A 16,076-nucleotide genomic window follows, 5' to 3' on the forward strand; every position below is an offset into this window, starting at 1 on the left:
CTGGTGTTGGCCCACCTGAAGAACATCACTGGACCCTTTCTAGATCCCCTTCAATTTGCTTATCGAGCAAACAGGTCTGTGGATGATGCAGTCAACATAGGATTGCATCATATCCTGCAACATCTGGACAGACCAGGGACATATGCAAGGATCCTTTTTGTGGACTTCAGTTCGGCTTTCAACACCATCATCCCAGCTATACTCCAGAATAAATTACACCAACTCTCTGTTCCCATGTCTATCTGTCAGTGGATTACCAGCTTTCTGACGGACAGACAGCAGCTTGTGAGACAGGGAAAACTCACTTCTAGCACCTGTACAATCAGCACTGGTGCCCCCCAGGGATGTGTGCAACTACTCTTCTCCCTCTACACCAATGATTGCATCGCCAAGGACCCCTCTGTCAAGCTCCTGAAGTTTGCAGATGACACCACTGTCATCAGCCTCATCCGAGATGACGATGAGTCTGCATACAGAAGGGAAGTTAAACAGCTGGCTGTCTGGTGCAGTCAAAACAACCTTGAGCTGAACATGCTCAAAACGGTGGAGATGATTGTGGACTTTAGGAGGAACACCCCAACATTGACCCCCCTCACCATTCTAAACAGCACTGTGGCAGCAGTGGAGTCATTCAGGTTCCTGGGCACTACCATCTCACAGGACCTGAAGTGGGAGACCCACATTGACTCCATTGTGAAAAAGGCCCAGCAGAGGTTGTACTTCCTTTGCCAGTTGAAGAAATTCAACCTGCCACAGGCGCTGCTGATACAGTTCTACTCAGCGGTCATTGAGTCTGTCCTCTGCACTTCAATAACTGTCTGATTTGGTTCAGCTACGAAATCAGACATCAGAAGACTACAAAGGACAGATCGGACTGCTGAGAGGATTATTGGTTGCCCCCTGCCCCCCCTTCAAGAACTATACACTTCCAGAGTGAGGAAAAAGGCTGGAAAAATCACTCTGGACCCCACTCACCCTGCCCACTACCTTTTTGAACTGTTGCCTTCTGGCCGATGCTTCAGAGCTCTGAGCACCAGAACCGTCAGGCACAGGAACAGTTTTTTTCCCTCAGGCTATCCATCTCATGAACAGTTAAATTGCCCCATTGAGCAATAACTATGTGCAATACACAGTTTAGTCTTTCTTATATTTATCCAACACATCCAACCTCTTCTGCCATTTCATTCCTCTGGGGAAAAAAACAAAAAAGGAAAAAAAAAAACATTTGCACTGTACATAACAGATTTGTATTTGCGCTGTACATAACAGATTGTATTAGATTTGCACTACCCATTTGTATGTGTGTGTCTGTACGTATGTGTATAATTCGTTTTTATTTTGTATTATTATCTATGTCTTGCTTCGATTTTTGTATTATTTTTGTATTGTTGTACACTGGAAGCTCCTGTCACCAAGACAAATTCCTTGTATATGTAAGCATACTTGGCAATAAAGCTGATTCTGATGCTGATCAAACGAATTTCAGAGGGAAATACAGACGCTAAGCGCAGCACTTCAATGTGGTAACTAAAGGATATTTAACAAATAAATAGGCTAATGCACAAAACTATTAAAGAAAAGTAAGCAATAATAAAGGCATCAAAACAGAGCCACACAAAACCGCTTATGCGCATTCTAAATGTAGAATGATGCGCAGAATGACGTGCTTATTAATTTTAGTAGTTGACCCTACTAATCGACAGGTAGGTGGTTGGACGAGTAGTCGATTTGTCAATCATTTCTTTCAAATGTGTAGCCAGGTTTACTTTGCAAATGTCCCTGCAATAATCCAAATAAATAGGTGGTTTATGATAAGAGATGCTCCAGCATAGGGCTTATGCACTAAAGGTGAAGGAAATAGGACAGAAATATATTACTTTTGCATAATACAAATCTAATCTACATAAAAATATTGAAAATTCTAATACTCATTGATAATTATTATATTCTAATAATAATGAGTTTTTTTATTATGCAGTATTCAACTGGATTCTAAAAAACAAAAGCTTTGGACACCTTTTTAATTAACCTTAACCTTTTGAAAATTATATGAAGGTAAATAATGCTTTTATCAAGCTACTATTTATCATTGTAAATTGAAATGTAAATATAAAAGTACATATCAACGAAAATGAAAATGTCTCATTTTCCCTTGTAGTGAAAAACTGTGGGAAACATGCCTTTTTTAAATAGATTTTTATTTAATGCCTTCAAAAATATTGATGAATTGATGGTTCCTCTGATTGAAAAAAAAAAATCACTTTTGAGCTATTTCAGAGCAATACATAATTACGAGATAAATATCGAATATCATAAATAGGCTGAAAAATATCGAGATTTTTGAAGCCATGTTGCCTAGCCCTAACCCTCAGTCATTCAAATGGTCCCAGATAGCCAATTTAATTAGCTCTTTTGGTGGATATGAGTCTGGTAGATCAAATTCCTCTGTGATATTTTGGAGTTCATGTTATAATTAAAATATAACATTATAAAAAACTGTTGCAAAATGTGTATTTTGAGCTGCAAGTTGACATTTAAACAACAAGAGTAAGGACTGATTTATGTACACAAAGCAGTTGTATTAAGTCAGATATATCTGAAAGTCAAGATTTCAGTTGAGTCAGATATTCATTCAGTGAAGGATTCATTATTCATTAAAAGAACTGGCTCATACGAGTAATTTGTTTGTAAATCGGACTATACTAGTCACACTGTATGTTTGCTTTTGAGTACAGCCAGCAAACACATTGCAACAGAAAGATATGTTGTTTTGGTGTTTTTATCCCATCACATTCAATCCAGACTGCAAGCTCACAACTCAGGTAAAATATCCTTTGTTTTGCTGTGCAGGAAAAACTGGTATAAGAAAAGTTTGAAGTAGACATGGTTCAGTTAGGTATTGAACATGGACATAACTTCCTGAATGTACAGTATATCCACATTGTCTGCTGTCTCTTTTGCAGGTTTTTCCAAATCATTCCCTCTGGACGGTTCACTGTTTGACAGCTGGCTGGCTCAGTCTGTCCACATCAGTGCTGACAACATGTTAAGCCGCTGGTCAGGAGAGACTACAGACCCATCGGCCAGATTGCTGTCAGACCAGCTGCTGCAAGGTGAGGAGAACCTCCTCAGCCTCATGATGGACCACTCCATCAAATCCACCTGGAAAACACCACAGCTGGGCCGCAGGACAAGGGGCCGCAGGAAGACTGGCTCACTTCCACGTACCGGATCCATCGTTAAAGGCAAGATTTCAGCTGAGGGCCAGCAAGGAGAGGGATCGCATCACCGCCACCGTCGCGCATGCAGCAGTGAGGACAAACACGACTCTCTGCAGCCTCCCTGCTCCAAAATGGATTCTTGCCACATTTCTGAGGATCGCAGCTCTGGTGATGCCACTGTGAGCACTGGGGCTGCTTCCTCACGCCCTGACGCAGATATTGGCAAGAGACCACAGGCGGCCTTGCGTCTGCCGAGACAGGGCAAGTCACGCTTTAAAAGTCACATGACGGTGGTCTTGCCACAGAACGGCACTGGGAACAACTTGTCGGTACTGGACACTGAAACTGACGGATATTTCTCCGACGTAGAACACAGTGACTCAGATTTGCGCTCCAACAGCCAAAAGTTGCGCTTGCCCCAACTGCATGCAGGGAATGAGGAAGTAGTGTGGCAAAGCGTACTCGCCTCCTAAAACTCCATCAAAACACACAATGCTGACATTGTTTTTGGATGCCATGGTACCATTACTATAGTATATACAGTACTTCATCAATAAGACATGCCGTTTTCTAGATACATAAACTGTAATAGCTTGTGAAATCTTTTTTCTCTTTGTTTTTAAGTCAGTTGCCTACATTTATGCAAACGTGACCATTTGCGCTTGACAAAACAAAACGGAAAACAATACTCGGTTTGTGGAAATGAACACACTGTAGGATGTGTCATCTCGTGAAGCAATGGGGTCTGTCCTGGATTAGGGCTGATGACGTGGGCATTATGACAGTCTGCTTTTCAATGAATATGTTGTTTGTCTGCAGAGGATGTGGCTTATACAGCCACTCATTTTATAATGATATACAGAGAAAATATGATGCATTTTTTAAAGCACAAATAGTGTTGGGAGAATATAGCACACATGTACCTGTCATACCTAGTGCTTCATTTGTAATGACGGAGACAAGACTAGACATACCAGTACCAAGTGTACACTCCAGCCCAGTACACACTAGACCACTGCCAGTGCATGCCTTTAAGGCTTCATTCACACCGCAATCCAAGGTGTCCAATTCTGATTTAAATGCACCCCTAAAATGACCCGTTTGCTACTCTGACATGTTCATCAGAGGTAAACAAATGGAGCCAATGCTAAAGAAGCTTTTGCTAAAGACTGCCGACAAATTGCATGTGGATTAATTATGAGACCTTCATCATCTTTATAGATGCATTTACTGTTTACAAACAAACACTCCATGGTTCATATAGTCTTCTGGTATAGAGTGGTTTTAGATGATCACTTCATTCAAAATGACCAAAAAAGTGCTGTTTGTGGGTTTGAAACACCCTGTTTCCCAAAGATTATTGGAGATTTGGGCTTCTTTAGATTTCATTTAGGACCAGTGGACCAGGACAAACTCAGGATTTGGCATCAATTATGAAATGTTGCAGATCATTATCATTGTGACTGCCTCCGCACTATTAAGACCTGATTGTCCTGCAGCTGCTGCTGGTAAATTTGAATAAAATATTGATCTTTTTTTAATTTCTAAAGCACAATCACTGTGACAGATATGAGGCCAAATAAGATCTAATGGTGATCTTATATAAACACGACCTCCATGTAGAATCTAATGCGATGAACATGACCCATTCTTGCCACCACCGCCGCACATATTGGCTGTTTTTGAAAGGATAAATAACTTAATACTACTAAAATATGACTTTTATTACATTTGAATATTGAATAAGTCAAATATTATTCACTATTATTATACTGTGTAATACTGTTATTTTATAATTCACTATTTGAGGAAAAAATAAGCAAAAATTTGTGCAGTTAGACAGCTCCAGACATTCTTGCGCACTTCACATGCAACGTTTCATAGGCGTCATTTCCCGAAAGACAAAAAAACTACTTGAAATCCGATCTGACCATTCAGACTGAGACATTCGAAAAATCTGATTTTAATTGGATTTCAAACCACATACGGATGGAGTTTTGTAAAAACAGGATTCTCTGAGTTTGCTGTCCAGACTAAAAATAACAAGTTGAATGTATGCTAAAAAAAACAGATTTTTATGCCTGTGGAAAAAGTATTCTTCATGCCAAGGGTAAATGAAGTGCACAATTATGACGAATGTCACGTTAGATTGATGTAAAAATCACATGAATTGCAACTGGACTGTTTGCACTCAAGTCACAGTGCAAAAAATTAGATACATATCACATTTATTTCTGCATATGAAAGTGACCAGATCTGAATTGAAAATGTCAGATGTGATTTTTTTATTTTTTATTTATTTTTTTATATATCTATATACACAGCTCACACTGTCATCCAAAACCAGATCTGTGTAACACATGAGGGAGAGAAATGTGATTTGGGCCACTTTCATCTGCGGTGTGAACAGAACCGATTTGGTTCCACTGGCTTTGGTTCGGAAAGAATCATTCACATCTCCAGTAAAATAAGTGTGCCTTCTGTAGCTCCCCAAAACAAGGTCACAGTCAGCTTGTTTAACCTATTCAACACATTGATGGCAATCAGAAATGAGCATCTTCATTTGAAGTGTAGAGGTTTAATGCAGTGCCTAGAAAATCATAGAAATACAAATACCAAGAGACCGTTAACCAGCTTCAATTAATACTTTATTGAATTTTACAATTCCAAAGTAATGTCAGTCTTTGCTAATTCATATACGGCTGGTGTAATGAATCAACCCATTGTGTTATCTCAGGGTTACAAAGTAGAAGTGATGGGAATCATATTCATGTCAAAGGTGTACAGTGTTTCTTTGGCAAATGTTTCTTATCATGCCTAGTGAGCACCTTTGTTTCAGTACAATGACCCAGGTAGATGGATGAATATGGAATGCAATGGATGTAAACACTCCTGGATGCATCATCAATCGTTTGTTTTTCATCAGAGGCTCAGTGATGTCTTTAATTTTCAAATATGTTCTGTTTATTAGAAACAAGCAACTGATGTAGCTGATATGATGTTGTCAACCCTTAAACACACGGAAAGGTTAGTTCACCAAAACATGATGATACATTTTTCACCCTCATGTCATTCCAAACCGTATGTCTTTCTACAGTGGAAGACAACAGGAGATGTTTAGCTGAATGTTCATGCTGCTTTTGTTTTTTTCATATAATGAAATTAAACGGTAACTAGGGGATGTCAAGTTCCAAAACAGACAAAAAGCACCATACAGGGATCATAGAAGTAGTCCATAAGATTTGTGTCTTCTGAAGACATACAATTGCTTTTTGTGTGAAACAGACAAAAATGTAAGTAATTTTCCCAGCCACAGCAGCTCTCAAAATTAATTTGTGCATGTTTATATTTAAACTTGACATGTCATGGTAAGTTTGATGTCAATAGCTGGGTTTCCATTCACATATTTTAATCAGAATTTTGGGATATCGTACAAAATGCTGGATTGAAACACCAAGATGCTAATACAATCTGCAAAAAAAGAATATGCTCGCTTGAGGTGGAAAAAAAATGTATTCGATAAGAAGACAAACTACGATGGAAACACATTTATCGAATAAATTCCAATATGTTATGGCATTTATAATCTAAAATCTTTGGCATCTTATAAGGCATCTGTTGCAAGCAAACATGAGGTTTGTGAGAGCGTTTTGTCTGCACGTTCTAAACCGCAAGTAAGTTATTACATTGCCTGGCCAAAAAAAAAGTTGCCATTTGGATTTAAACAAGCTGATATTTAAGTGCCTATGACTGAATGATTATCCAAGGCTCAGCAACGTTATGCAGCAATAAAATGAAGTCATCTGACTACCTAAATGTGCTGAATGACCAGGTTATCCCATCAATGGATTTTTTCTTCCCTGACGGCACGGGCATATTCCAGGATGACAATGCCAAGATTCATCAGGCTCAAATTGTGAAAGAGTGGTACAGGGAGCATGAGGATTCATTTTCACACATGAATTGGCCACCACAGAGTCCTGACCTTAACCCCATTGAAAGTCTTTGGGATGTGCTGGAGAAGACTTTACGGAGTGGTTCGACTCTCCCGTCATCAATACAAGATCTCGGCTGAAAATTAAAGCAACTCTGGATGGAAATAAATGTTGTGACATTGAATAAGGTTGTCGAAACAATGCCAAGAGGAATGCATGCTGTAATGAAAGCTAAAGGAGGTCCAATGAAATATTAGAGTATGCAACTTTTTTTGGTCTGACAGTGTATATTAAACAAAAGAGCCACTGTGGAAGCCACTTGGAAAACAAGTTCCATTTTGTGCCAATTTCACCAGGAGTGACAATTTTGTCCTCTTGAACACATGGGAAGGAAACGCTGCTTTATTCGCAAATTGTTTTGTGATATTCCGATTTTGCCTTATATTAAAATCTTAACTTGGATGGAAACATTGCCCATGTGTCATAACAAAATGCAATGTGCCAAGTTGAGAATGAGATTTAAGAGCGGTGGGGGAGGGCAAGATTTTTATTTAATAATGACTTCAGATGTCAAATATTAGACTCTTTTATCGCACAGAGCTATTGCGTGACTTGAGAGGACTTGAAATACCGGGCTCAAGTCTTATGGACCTTAGTTAGGGTAGCTACATTTACTTCAACGTGAATGAAAATGAGACGGTGAGGGATAAATGTACAGTTTGTTCAATGAGTTGTACTGTTGTGTTCCTTGGTGTCGATTGTTGCTGGTACAACATTGAAAATGTATCTTTCCAAAGAAATTCTGAAAACAAAATTAAACGTTACATAAAACCTTAAGACAGTATCTTAACCCAGTGAACAGCCTTGTTTTAATTTGCATCAAATAAATATTTCATCTACCCAGACTGTATGGAAAAGAGCAGCGTGAACATTCTGCTAAACATCATCTTTTGTGTATTGCATATGAAAGAAAGTCATACAGGTTTGGAACAACATGATGGCGAGTAAATGATGACAGAATTGTCATTTTTGGCTGAACTATCCCTTTAAACTGCTTTACTCATCCAGCCGAATCAAGCGGCTCTCTGACTCTTCATTCAGTTTGTCATACAGTCGTTAGACAAACACTCTGTACATATCTCATGTATGGTAGCTGCTTCAGTAGGGACTCATCATAGATGCTTCAGTATGCACCAAACACAGACATGGATACTGTGCCTTTAGTGATCTAGTTTAAACCCATTTGTAAGGGTTCATGCTGCTTTTTTCATGCCTAGTTGCCGTTTGTGTACCAAAACTGAAACATATACTCGGATTACTGCTTGACCACTGTACATGCTCAGCTTTTGTCAATTAATGTTTTTCTACCCACAAACCCTCAAACCCCTGCTGTACCGGAATAGAGTAACATGAAAAATCCCATCATTACACGTGTATTTGTGTAGAGCGCTGACGGCTGCAAACACAAAGGCTAACTACTGCACTTGTTAGTCTTTAGATCACCACTTTTAGTTTTTCCTGCAATGTAGAAAGGCAGAATATCAAGAAAATCTTTTCTGTGGGTTTGAGCACTTCGTTATAACCACAGCATGGGTTTAAGCTTGCTTAGAGACGTTTATTTATACCCTCTTTGGTGAAATGAGGTCAGTGACGGCAATTCATTCCTCTGCTGGAATTTATTATTCATTTCATATTTGAAATGTCTGGGTCATATTTCACCCCACAATCAAAAGAAGAATTTTGTAACACTGGTATAATCCTTATGCGTGCAGCTTTCACATTAATTGACAGACTACATGAAATGTTCTTATTTTATAAATTCATTTTTCAGACTGCAGGACCATTTAAATGAAGTGAAGGCAAAAAGGCCAAAAAAATGGTCAAAAATAATATTTACATTTTTTGTATTATGAAAATGTAACCTGTGTTTAAAAAATATTTTTTGCATTAATACATTATTTTTGTGACAAACACATTGTCCCTAAATATCATTAGAGTAATGCTTGTAATCCAGTAATTAACAAAGTGGGGTTAACTATGACCTGTATGTTTTTTTTTTGTTTTTTTCTTCGTGGGATTTAATCCAGTCTCTCAATAAACCTCCATGAACCTGAGGTTCATCCGCTGTAGAAGCTTGTCAGGAAAGATATTTACCTGCTCCAACATGCTTTTGTTGTCATATGAAAGTGGGCTCTAGGTCCATTTTCTCTCCTGCCTGTTTAATATTCAATACCAGGTCCCTGTCAGGAGCGTTCAAGTGTTTTTTTTTTTTTTTTCTTGAAGGAGTAGATCAGGGTCAGGAGAGGATTTAGAATAATCACGATATGATCATTTGAATGTTGCAGGAGTTTCTCCTTGTCCTTTGTTTCAAAGATTCTTGTGCCATTTGTTAATAGCAGAGAAAATGATTGAACACAGAACAAAGAAGAGCTATTTTAAATTATTTTAGGCTTTTTTTTTTTTTTTTTTTTTTTTTTTGCTATATTTATTTTCTTGTATTGGAAATCTTTTACTTGTATTGGAAGTATTTTTCTTCAGTGCAAAAAAAAAACAACTCTTTTTGTACATTTGTCCATGTTAAGCAGTCGTTTAGAGCAATATAATGTTCATGTGACTGTATTTGCATGCTGTTTGTGATGCCTTAATCATCGCCAGTGCTCGGCTGTGTTCGACCAGTGCAGTCAATAAAGCTGTGCTTCAAATCCTAACCATACCTGTGCTACTGCTGTCACTGCACAACATGCTCATCATGCACTTAACACATAACTGCAGTTTACACTAAAGCATAACTTGTTAAACTTTAGACCCTAGAAATATAAATTGCAGCAGTAATCTATATTTTTAAATGGGATGCATGCTTGTATCAGAAATAAAGTATAAATATATCTGCAAGCAGCAATTATCGGGTGCCCCAGTGGCAATAATATTTGATTGCATATACACCATGTTCCAAATTATTATGCACGTCATTTTTGTTTGTTTTTCCGAAACAGTCAGTATGATTAAGGATTTTATTTTATCCTCAATTATTTTACAATGTGGATGTTATTACATGTGAAAGAACTGATAATATCAACAGCTTTATTGATATTTTGGAGAAAAAAAAAAACATTATGTTGTTCCAAATAATTATGCAGAATGCACTTTGAAAACATTCAATGGGTTATAACAAACTCAAAACAGAAATCTGTCATATGTGCTGCATGGACAGATAATTTTTCAAAAAATAAACAATTTAAAACAAAAAACCTATTTACAGTTCAAGTTTCATATTAATATATGAGCCCTTCTTTGAGATTTACATTACATTTACATTTATTCATTTGGCAGACGCTTTTATCCAAAGCGACTTACAAGAGAGGAAAACATAAGTGAATCATCTTAAGGAGACAGTGGTATGAAAAGTGCTGTATTACAAAGTATCACTAGCATCATAATAGTATTCAAAATAGAATAAAGTGCAACAAAATTATTATTATTATTATTTTTTAATGACTGGTTAAGTGCTCATGGAAAAGATGTGTTTTTAGTCGTTTTTTGAAGACAGAGAGTGAGTCAGCTTCACGGATGGAGTTGGGAAGGTCGTTCCACCAACGTAGTATGATGAAGCTGAAAGTTCAGGAAAGTGTTTTGGTGCCTCTTTGTGTTGGTACAACATGGCGACGTTCCTTAGCTGACCGCAGACTTCTAGTGGGCGCGTAGCTCTGCATAAATGATTTTAGGTATGCTGGAGCAGACCCAGTGACTGTTCTGTATGCCAGCATCAGTGCCTTGAATTTGATACATGCATCAACCGGTAGCCAGTGGAGAGAGACAAGGAGTGGTGTAACGTGCTCTCTTTGGTTCATTAAAGACCAGACGTGCTGCTGCATTCTGGATCATTTGGAGGGGTCTAGTTGCACATGCGGGGAGGCCTGCAATGAGAGCATTACAGTAGTCCAGTCTAGTTATGACAAGTGACTGGACAAGCAGTTGTGTGGCATGTTCAGAGAGGAAGGGTCTTATCCTCCTGATATTGTAGAGTGTAAATCTAGATGATCTTGCGGTCTTTGAGATGTGGTCTGTAAAATTTAGTCTGTTGTCGATGGTTACTCCTAGATTTCTGACCGATTTGGAAGGCGTTACTGTAGTTGCACCCAGCTGCGCGGTGATGATGTGTTCAACATCAGGGTTGGCTGGAAAGACAAGGAGTTCAGTCTTGGCTGGGCTGGGTTGAGTTGCAGGTGGTGCTCCATCTAGGCCGAGATGTCCGCCAGGCAGGCAGAAATTCGAGCACTCACTGTGGTGTCATTGGGCTGGAAAGACAAGTAGAGTTGCATGTCATCAGCGTAACAGTGTTAAGAGAAATTATGTGCTTGAATGATGGGTCCCAGTGATGTTGTGTATATAGAGAAGAGAAGTGGCCCAAGCACTTATCCCTGAGGTACCCCAGTAAGTAGCTGATGTGGCTTGGATACCTCACCTCTCCAGGCTACCTTGAAGGACCTACCTGAGAGATAGGAATTAAACCAGTCAAGTACAGTTCCTGTGATGCCCAGCGAGGAAAGGGTAGAGAGTAATATCTGATGGTTGACTGTGCCAAAGGCTGCAGAAAGGTCCAGCAGAATCAGGACTGATGATTTGGATTCAGCTTTTGCCCGTCTCTGCGACTCTGTGACAGACAGCAGGGCGGTCTCGGTGGAGTGTCCACTTTTAAAGTCTGACTGATTGTCATCCAGCAGCTTGTTCTGTGAGAGAGAGGCAGAGATTTGATTGAAAACTGCCCTTTCAAGTGTTTTTGCCATGAATGGTATGAGAGAGACTGGTCTGTAGTGTTCTATTTGTGTGGGATTAAGTGTGGGTTTCTTCAGCAGCGGGGTTACTCGAGCCTGCTTAAATGTAGTGGGAAAAGTGCCTGTAAGTAGAGATGTGTTAATTATGTGTATGAGTGCAGGTAGGATGGACGGAGATATGGCCTGGAGAAGGTGGGAAGGAATGGGGTCAAAGGAACAGGTGGTGGGGTGGTTGGAGAGGAGGAGTTTAGAGACCTCAGTGTCAGTCAGAGGAGAGAACATGGAGACAGAAGAGTTGCACACAGGAGACAGGTGTTTGACAAGGTGTGGTGTTGAGAATGTATTGCTGATGGCTGCAACCTTATTAAAAAATGTGGCGAAGACATCTGCTGTTAGTGATGTGTCAGGCGGTGGAGGGGGAGGGCAGAGAAGTGTGTTGAATGTTCTAAACAAGCTGCGAGTGTCTGTGGTGCTGTTGATCTTGTTCTGGTAATAGGAGGTTTTTGCAGATTTGACATTATCTGAAAAAGTTGCAAGCAGGGACTGATATTTACCTAGATCTGCTGGATCTTTAGATTTCCGCCATCTCCTCTCAGCTGCCCTGAGGTCAGTCCGATGTTCACGAAAGACGTCAGACAGCCAGGGGCTGGGTGGTGTAGCACGTGCTGGCCTAGTGGAGATAGGACAGATGTTGTCTAGACAGGTTGTTAAAGTAGAGCTTAGTATGTCTGTGGCAGTGTTTACATTAAGCGTGGTAAATATATTTTGTGTAGGAAGAGATGTAGAGACAGCAGTGGAAAGGCGAGAGGGTGAGAGGGAACGGAGGTTACGGCGAAAGGAAACCAATGGTGGAGTCTGTTTTAATGTAGATGGAAGTGTCATGTTGAATTGAACAAAGTAGTGATCAGAGACATGTAAAGGAGTAACAAGAATATTTTAGTTGGTACAGTTACGTGTAAAGATGAGGTCCAGCTGGTTGCCCGATCTGTGAGTTGCTGTGGTGTGTAGTTTTTCCAAGTCAAATGAGGCCAGGAGAGTATTCAATTCAGTGGCCTGGGGCTTGTCTTGGTGTATGTTGAAATCACCAAGAACCACAAGTGGCCTACCATCCTCCGGCAAGGAGGACAGCAGGACATCCAACTCCTCAAAGTTTGTCAGCTGACCTGGAGGGCGATAGATGACAACATGGATTTTTGTGGGTTGCATTGTAGTAATAGCATGGAATTCAAAACTAGTATTGTTACATAGTGAAGAGTGTGGTGAAAAAGTCCAGTTGTTATGAATGAGCAAACCTGTTCCCCCACCCCTACCAGTGTGTCGAGGAGTGTGAGAGAAGGAGAAGTTGTTGGAGAGAGTAGCAGGTGTTGCTGTATCCTCTGGATGTATCCATGTTTCTGTCAGTGCCAGGATGCTGAGGGTGGACTGCGTGGCAAAAGCTGGAATGAAGTCAGCTTTGTTCACAGCTGACTGGCAGTTCCAGAGTCCCACTGAGAAAGAGAGCGGAGCAGGTGCTGAAGTGCAAAGTGGCCGTAGGTTGTGTGGGTTGCATTTGGTCTTGCATCGATATCGTGTAAACGGTCTGTAACAGATAACAGGGATGTGCCTGAAGGCATGTGTTATTAGTGAAGTAGACATGTTAGTATATAGAAGGAAAAGAGATACAATAACAAGATACTTAAGTGCTATGGTGAGTGGCGCCTTGTCGGTGTCCTTGCTCGGTGGACTCGCACAGGTAGACTCGCTGGTCTTTACACAAGTAGGGCTTTACACGAGGGCTACCACTTCCGCTGCTGCTTCCGCGTCAGCATTCGAGTCAAATATATACGCGATGATAATGAGCCGTTCAATGAAAAAGGCAGGACACGCCTTAATGCTACTTAGCACAACAAAGCTAGTCACGTGGTCAGCCGAAACTAAGGGTAACGCGAGGTGACAATTGCGACTTCCGTGCACCGCAAATAAATTATGCTGCACTTTAGCAATAAATAATACCCTAAAACAAGTGAAGCACTGTTTATAAACACTAAAAACCACGATAGTTTTACACACACACTGGCCAATCAATGCTAAATCTAGCAGTGAGTAACCTGGGACAAGTCAAAATCAATATAGCACACACACACACACCAACCTTCATATAAACGACGCGGGTTCAAGACAGTAAACAAACAGCACAAGTCTAGCAATGAATACCACTCTTCAACAAAGTAAAACAATGAAATAAACACACTTACACGCAGCTGCAGACTCCTGTTGATAGATTGCTTATCCTGACTCTCTCATCCATTGAACTTGTAAGTGCATGTATAGTTTCTGCCAGTATTTCATTTGAGGATGCCAGTATTGTTTCCCAGAGCTGTTGTTTGGAGGTATACTGCCGCCCACCCTCATAGATCTTCCTTTTAAGGATGCTCAACAGGTTCTCAATAGGATTGAGGTCAGGGGATGATGGTGGCCACACCATCATCTCTTTTTATGCCCATAGCAATCAAGGAGTCAATGGTGTTTTTTGCAGCATGGGATGGTGCGTTGTCCTGCATGAAAATCATTTTATTTCAGAAGGCACGATTCTTCTTTTTATACCATAGCAGAAAATGGTCTGTTAGAAACTCCACATATCTTGCAGAGGTCATTTTGACACTGTCAGAGACCCTAAAGGGACCTACCATCTCACTTCCCAATATTCCAGCCCAAATAATCACTCCACCACCTCCTTGTTGACGTCTCAGTCTTGTTGGAACAGGGTGGCCATTCACCAGCCATCCAGAACTCCATCCATCTGGACCATCCAGTGTAGCACGGCATTCGTCAGAGAATAAAACTGTTTGAAAATTAGTCTTCATGTAATTCTGAGCCCACTGCAAACGTTTCTCTTTGTGAGCTTTGGTTAGGGGTGGCCGAAATGCAGCTTTATGCACAACTGCCAGCCTCTGAAGGATCCTGCATCGAGAGGTTCTTGGGACTTCAGAGACACCAGCAGCTTCAAATACCTGTTTGCTGCTCAACAGTGGCTTTTTTATAGCTGCACTTTTAATAACATTAATTTGTCTGACAGAAACCTTTCTTAATAAGCCTTTATCTGATCAAATTCTTCTGTGCTATGAATCATTCACAAATCTTTTGACAGTTCGATGATCTCTATTCAGTTTTCGCGATATATCAGTTGTTTTCATGCCTTTTGCAAGACATTGCACTATTTCATGCTTTTCATCTTCAGAAAGATCTTTCTTCCCATATTGCATGAGAACTGTGACTTGCTTAATAATATGGAACAACCTCTTTAAGTAGGGTTCTCTTTAACTAAGATCACCTGGCAAACTAATTAACTAACCTGTCTGAGATTGATACAGTTATCTTAAAACAAATGAGAAATAAAACAAACGAACACTTTCTTTGAAAAACTAAAACCTGAATGTTTATTTTAATTAAATCCTACTGATATGTTACTTGCATAATAATTTGGAACATGGTGTATGTAGAATTACTTAAAACGTAAATAAAACTGCTTAAAAATTTTAATCAATAGTTGGCGCTTAATGTCAATACCTTAAGCAGTGCAAAGATACAGCCTCAGATCCTTTGGCAACTTGCCATCAAATTCAATAATGTATTACACAAGAACTATATGGTCTATTAAAATGCTTTTAATAACGTTTTTGCCAGCATGTCTGAAGATTATCTGACCGAAATACTGTAGGAGTTTGAAAACATTCAGACATGGATATTTAACTGATAATATTTCAATAAAATTAAAAATGGCAGACAGGTAGTATGGCTGACCATGGCAAAATGGGTATTATTTTACTTGGCATGACCCAAGGAATGTAAAGAGACCAGTCTCAGGCTAATTCAAATGGTATCTTACAGCACCTTTAAGTTAGTACAGTATTTTTAATAGAATTGTTAGTCTTTCCATTTATCCATCCATTTTCTGTCAGTTATCCAGGTCTGGGTCACATTGGCAGCACGCTAAGCAGAGTGGCCCAGCATCCTCTTTGCCAGTCACATCCTTCAGCTCATCCAGGGAGATAAAATCCATACAGCATGTTCTGGGTCTCCTCCCAATTGGACTAAGAACACCTTCACAGGGAGATATCCAGGAGGCATCCTGTCCAGATGCCCGAACAACCTCAACTGGCTCCTTTAAA

The 16,076-nt window shown here is 39.8% G+C and overlaps 2 protein-coding genes across 6 annotated transcripts in view; one reads left to right on the forward strand and one right to left on the reverse strand.

Annotated features, from left to right (window-relative positions):
* Nucleotides 1–9,864, forward strand: part of LOC127429127 (E3 ubiquitin-protein ligase Jade-2-like) — a 96,006-nt gene extending 86,142 nt beyond the window's left edge. For all 5 annotated transcript variants that reach the window (XM_051677959.1, XM_051677960.1, XM_051677957.1 and 2 more), the window contains exon 12: nucleotides 2,964–9,864. In XM_051677959.1, coding sequence (XP_051533919.1) covers nucleotides 2,964–3,694 — 731 coding nt within the window. In that variant the 3' untranslated portion in view covers nucleotides 3,695–9,864. The remainder of the gene's footprint in view (nucleotides 1–2,963) is intronic.
* Nucleotides 9,865–11,795: 1,931 nt separating this feature from the next.
* Nucleotides 11,796–15,356, reverse strand: LOC127429157 (uncharacterized). Its single transcript, XM_051678027.1, has 3 exons — nucleotides 12,882–15,356; nucleotides 12,483–12,598; nucleotides 11,796–11,883 (listed from the first exon to the last, which is right to left on the reverse strand). The coding sequence occupies exons 1-2, from the start codon at nucleotides 13,561–13,563 to the stop codon at nucleotides 12,483–12,485; spliced, it is 798 nt and encodes a 265-aa protein (XP_051533987.1). The 5' UTR covers nucleotides 13,564–15,356; the 3' UTR covers nucleotides 11,796–11,883.
* Between the last annotated feature and the right edge of the window lie 720 nt (nucleotides 15,357–16,076).

Source organism: Myxocyprinus asiaticus, chromosome 38, assembly GCF_019703515.2.
Source record: "Myxocyprinus asiaticus isolate MX2 ecotype Aquarium Trade chromosome 38, UBuf_Myxa_2, whole genome shotgun sequence".
Taxonomy (NCBI): Eukaryota; Metazoa; Chordata; class Actinopteri; order Cypriniformes; family Catostomidae; genus Myxocyprinus; species Myxocyprinus asiaticus.

Excerpts from the sequence above, each read along its gene's own strand:
- LOC127429157 (XM_051678027.1), bottom strand. The coding sequence starts at position 13,563 with ATGTCTACTTCACTAATAACACATGCCTTCAGGCACATCCCTGTTATC. Across the intron at positions 12,599-12,881 it reads GCTGGACCTCATCTTTACAC|GCCAGCACGTGCTACACCAC; the intron begins GTAACTGTACCA and ends TATCTCCACTAG.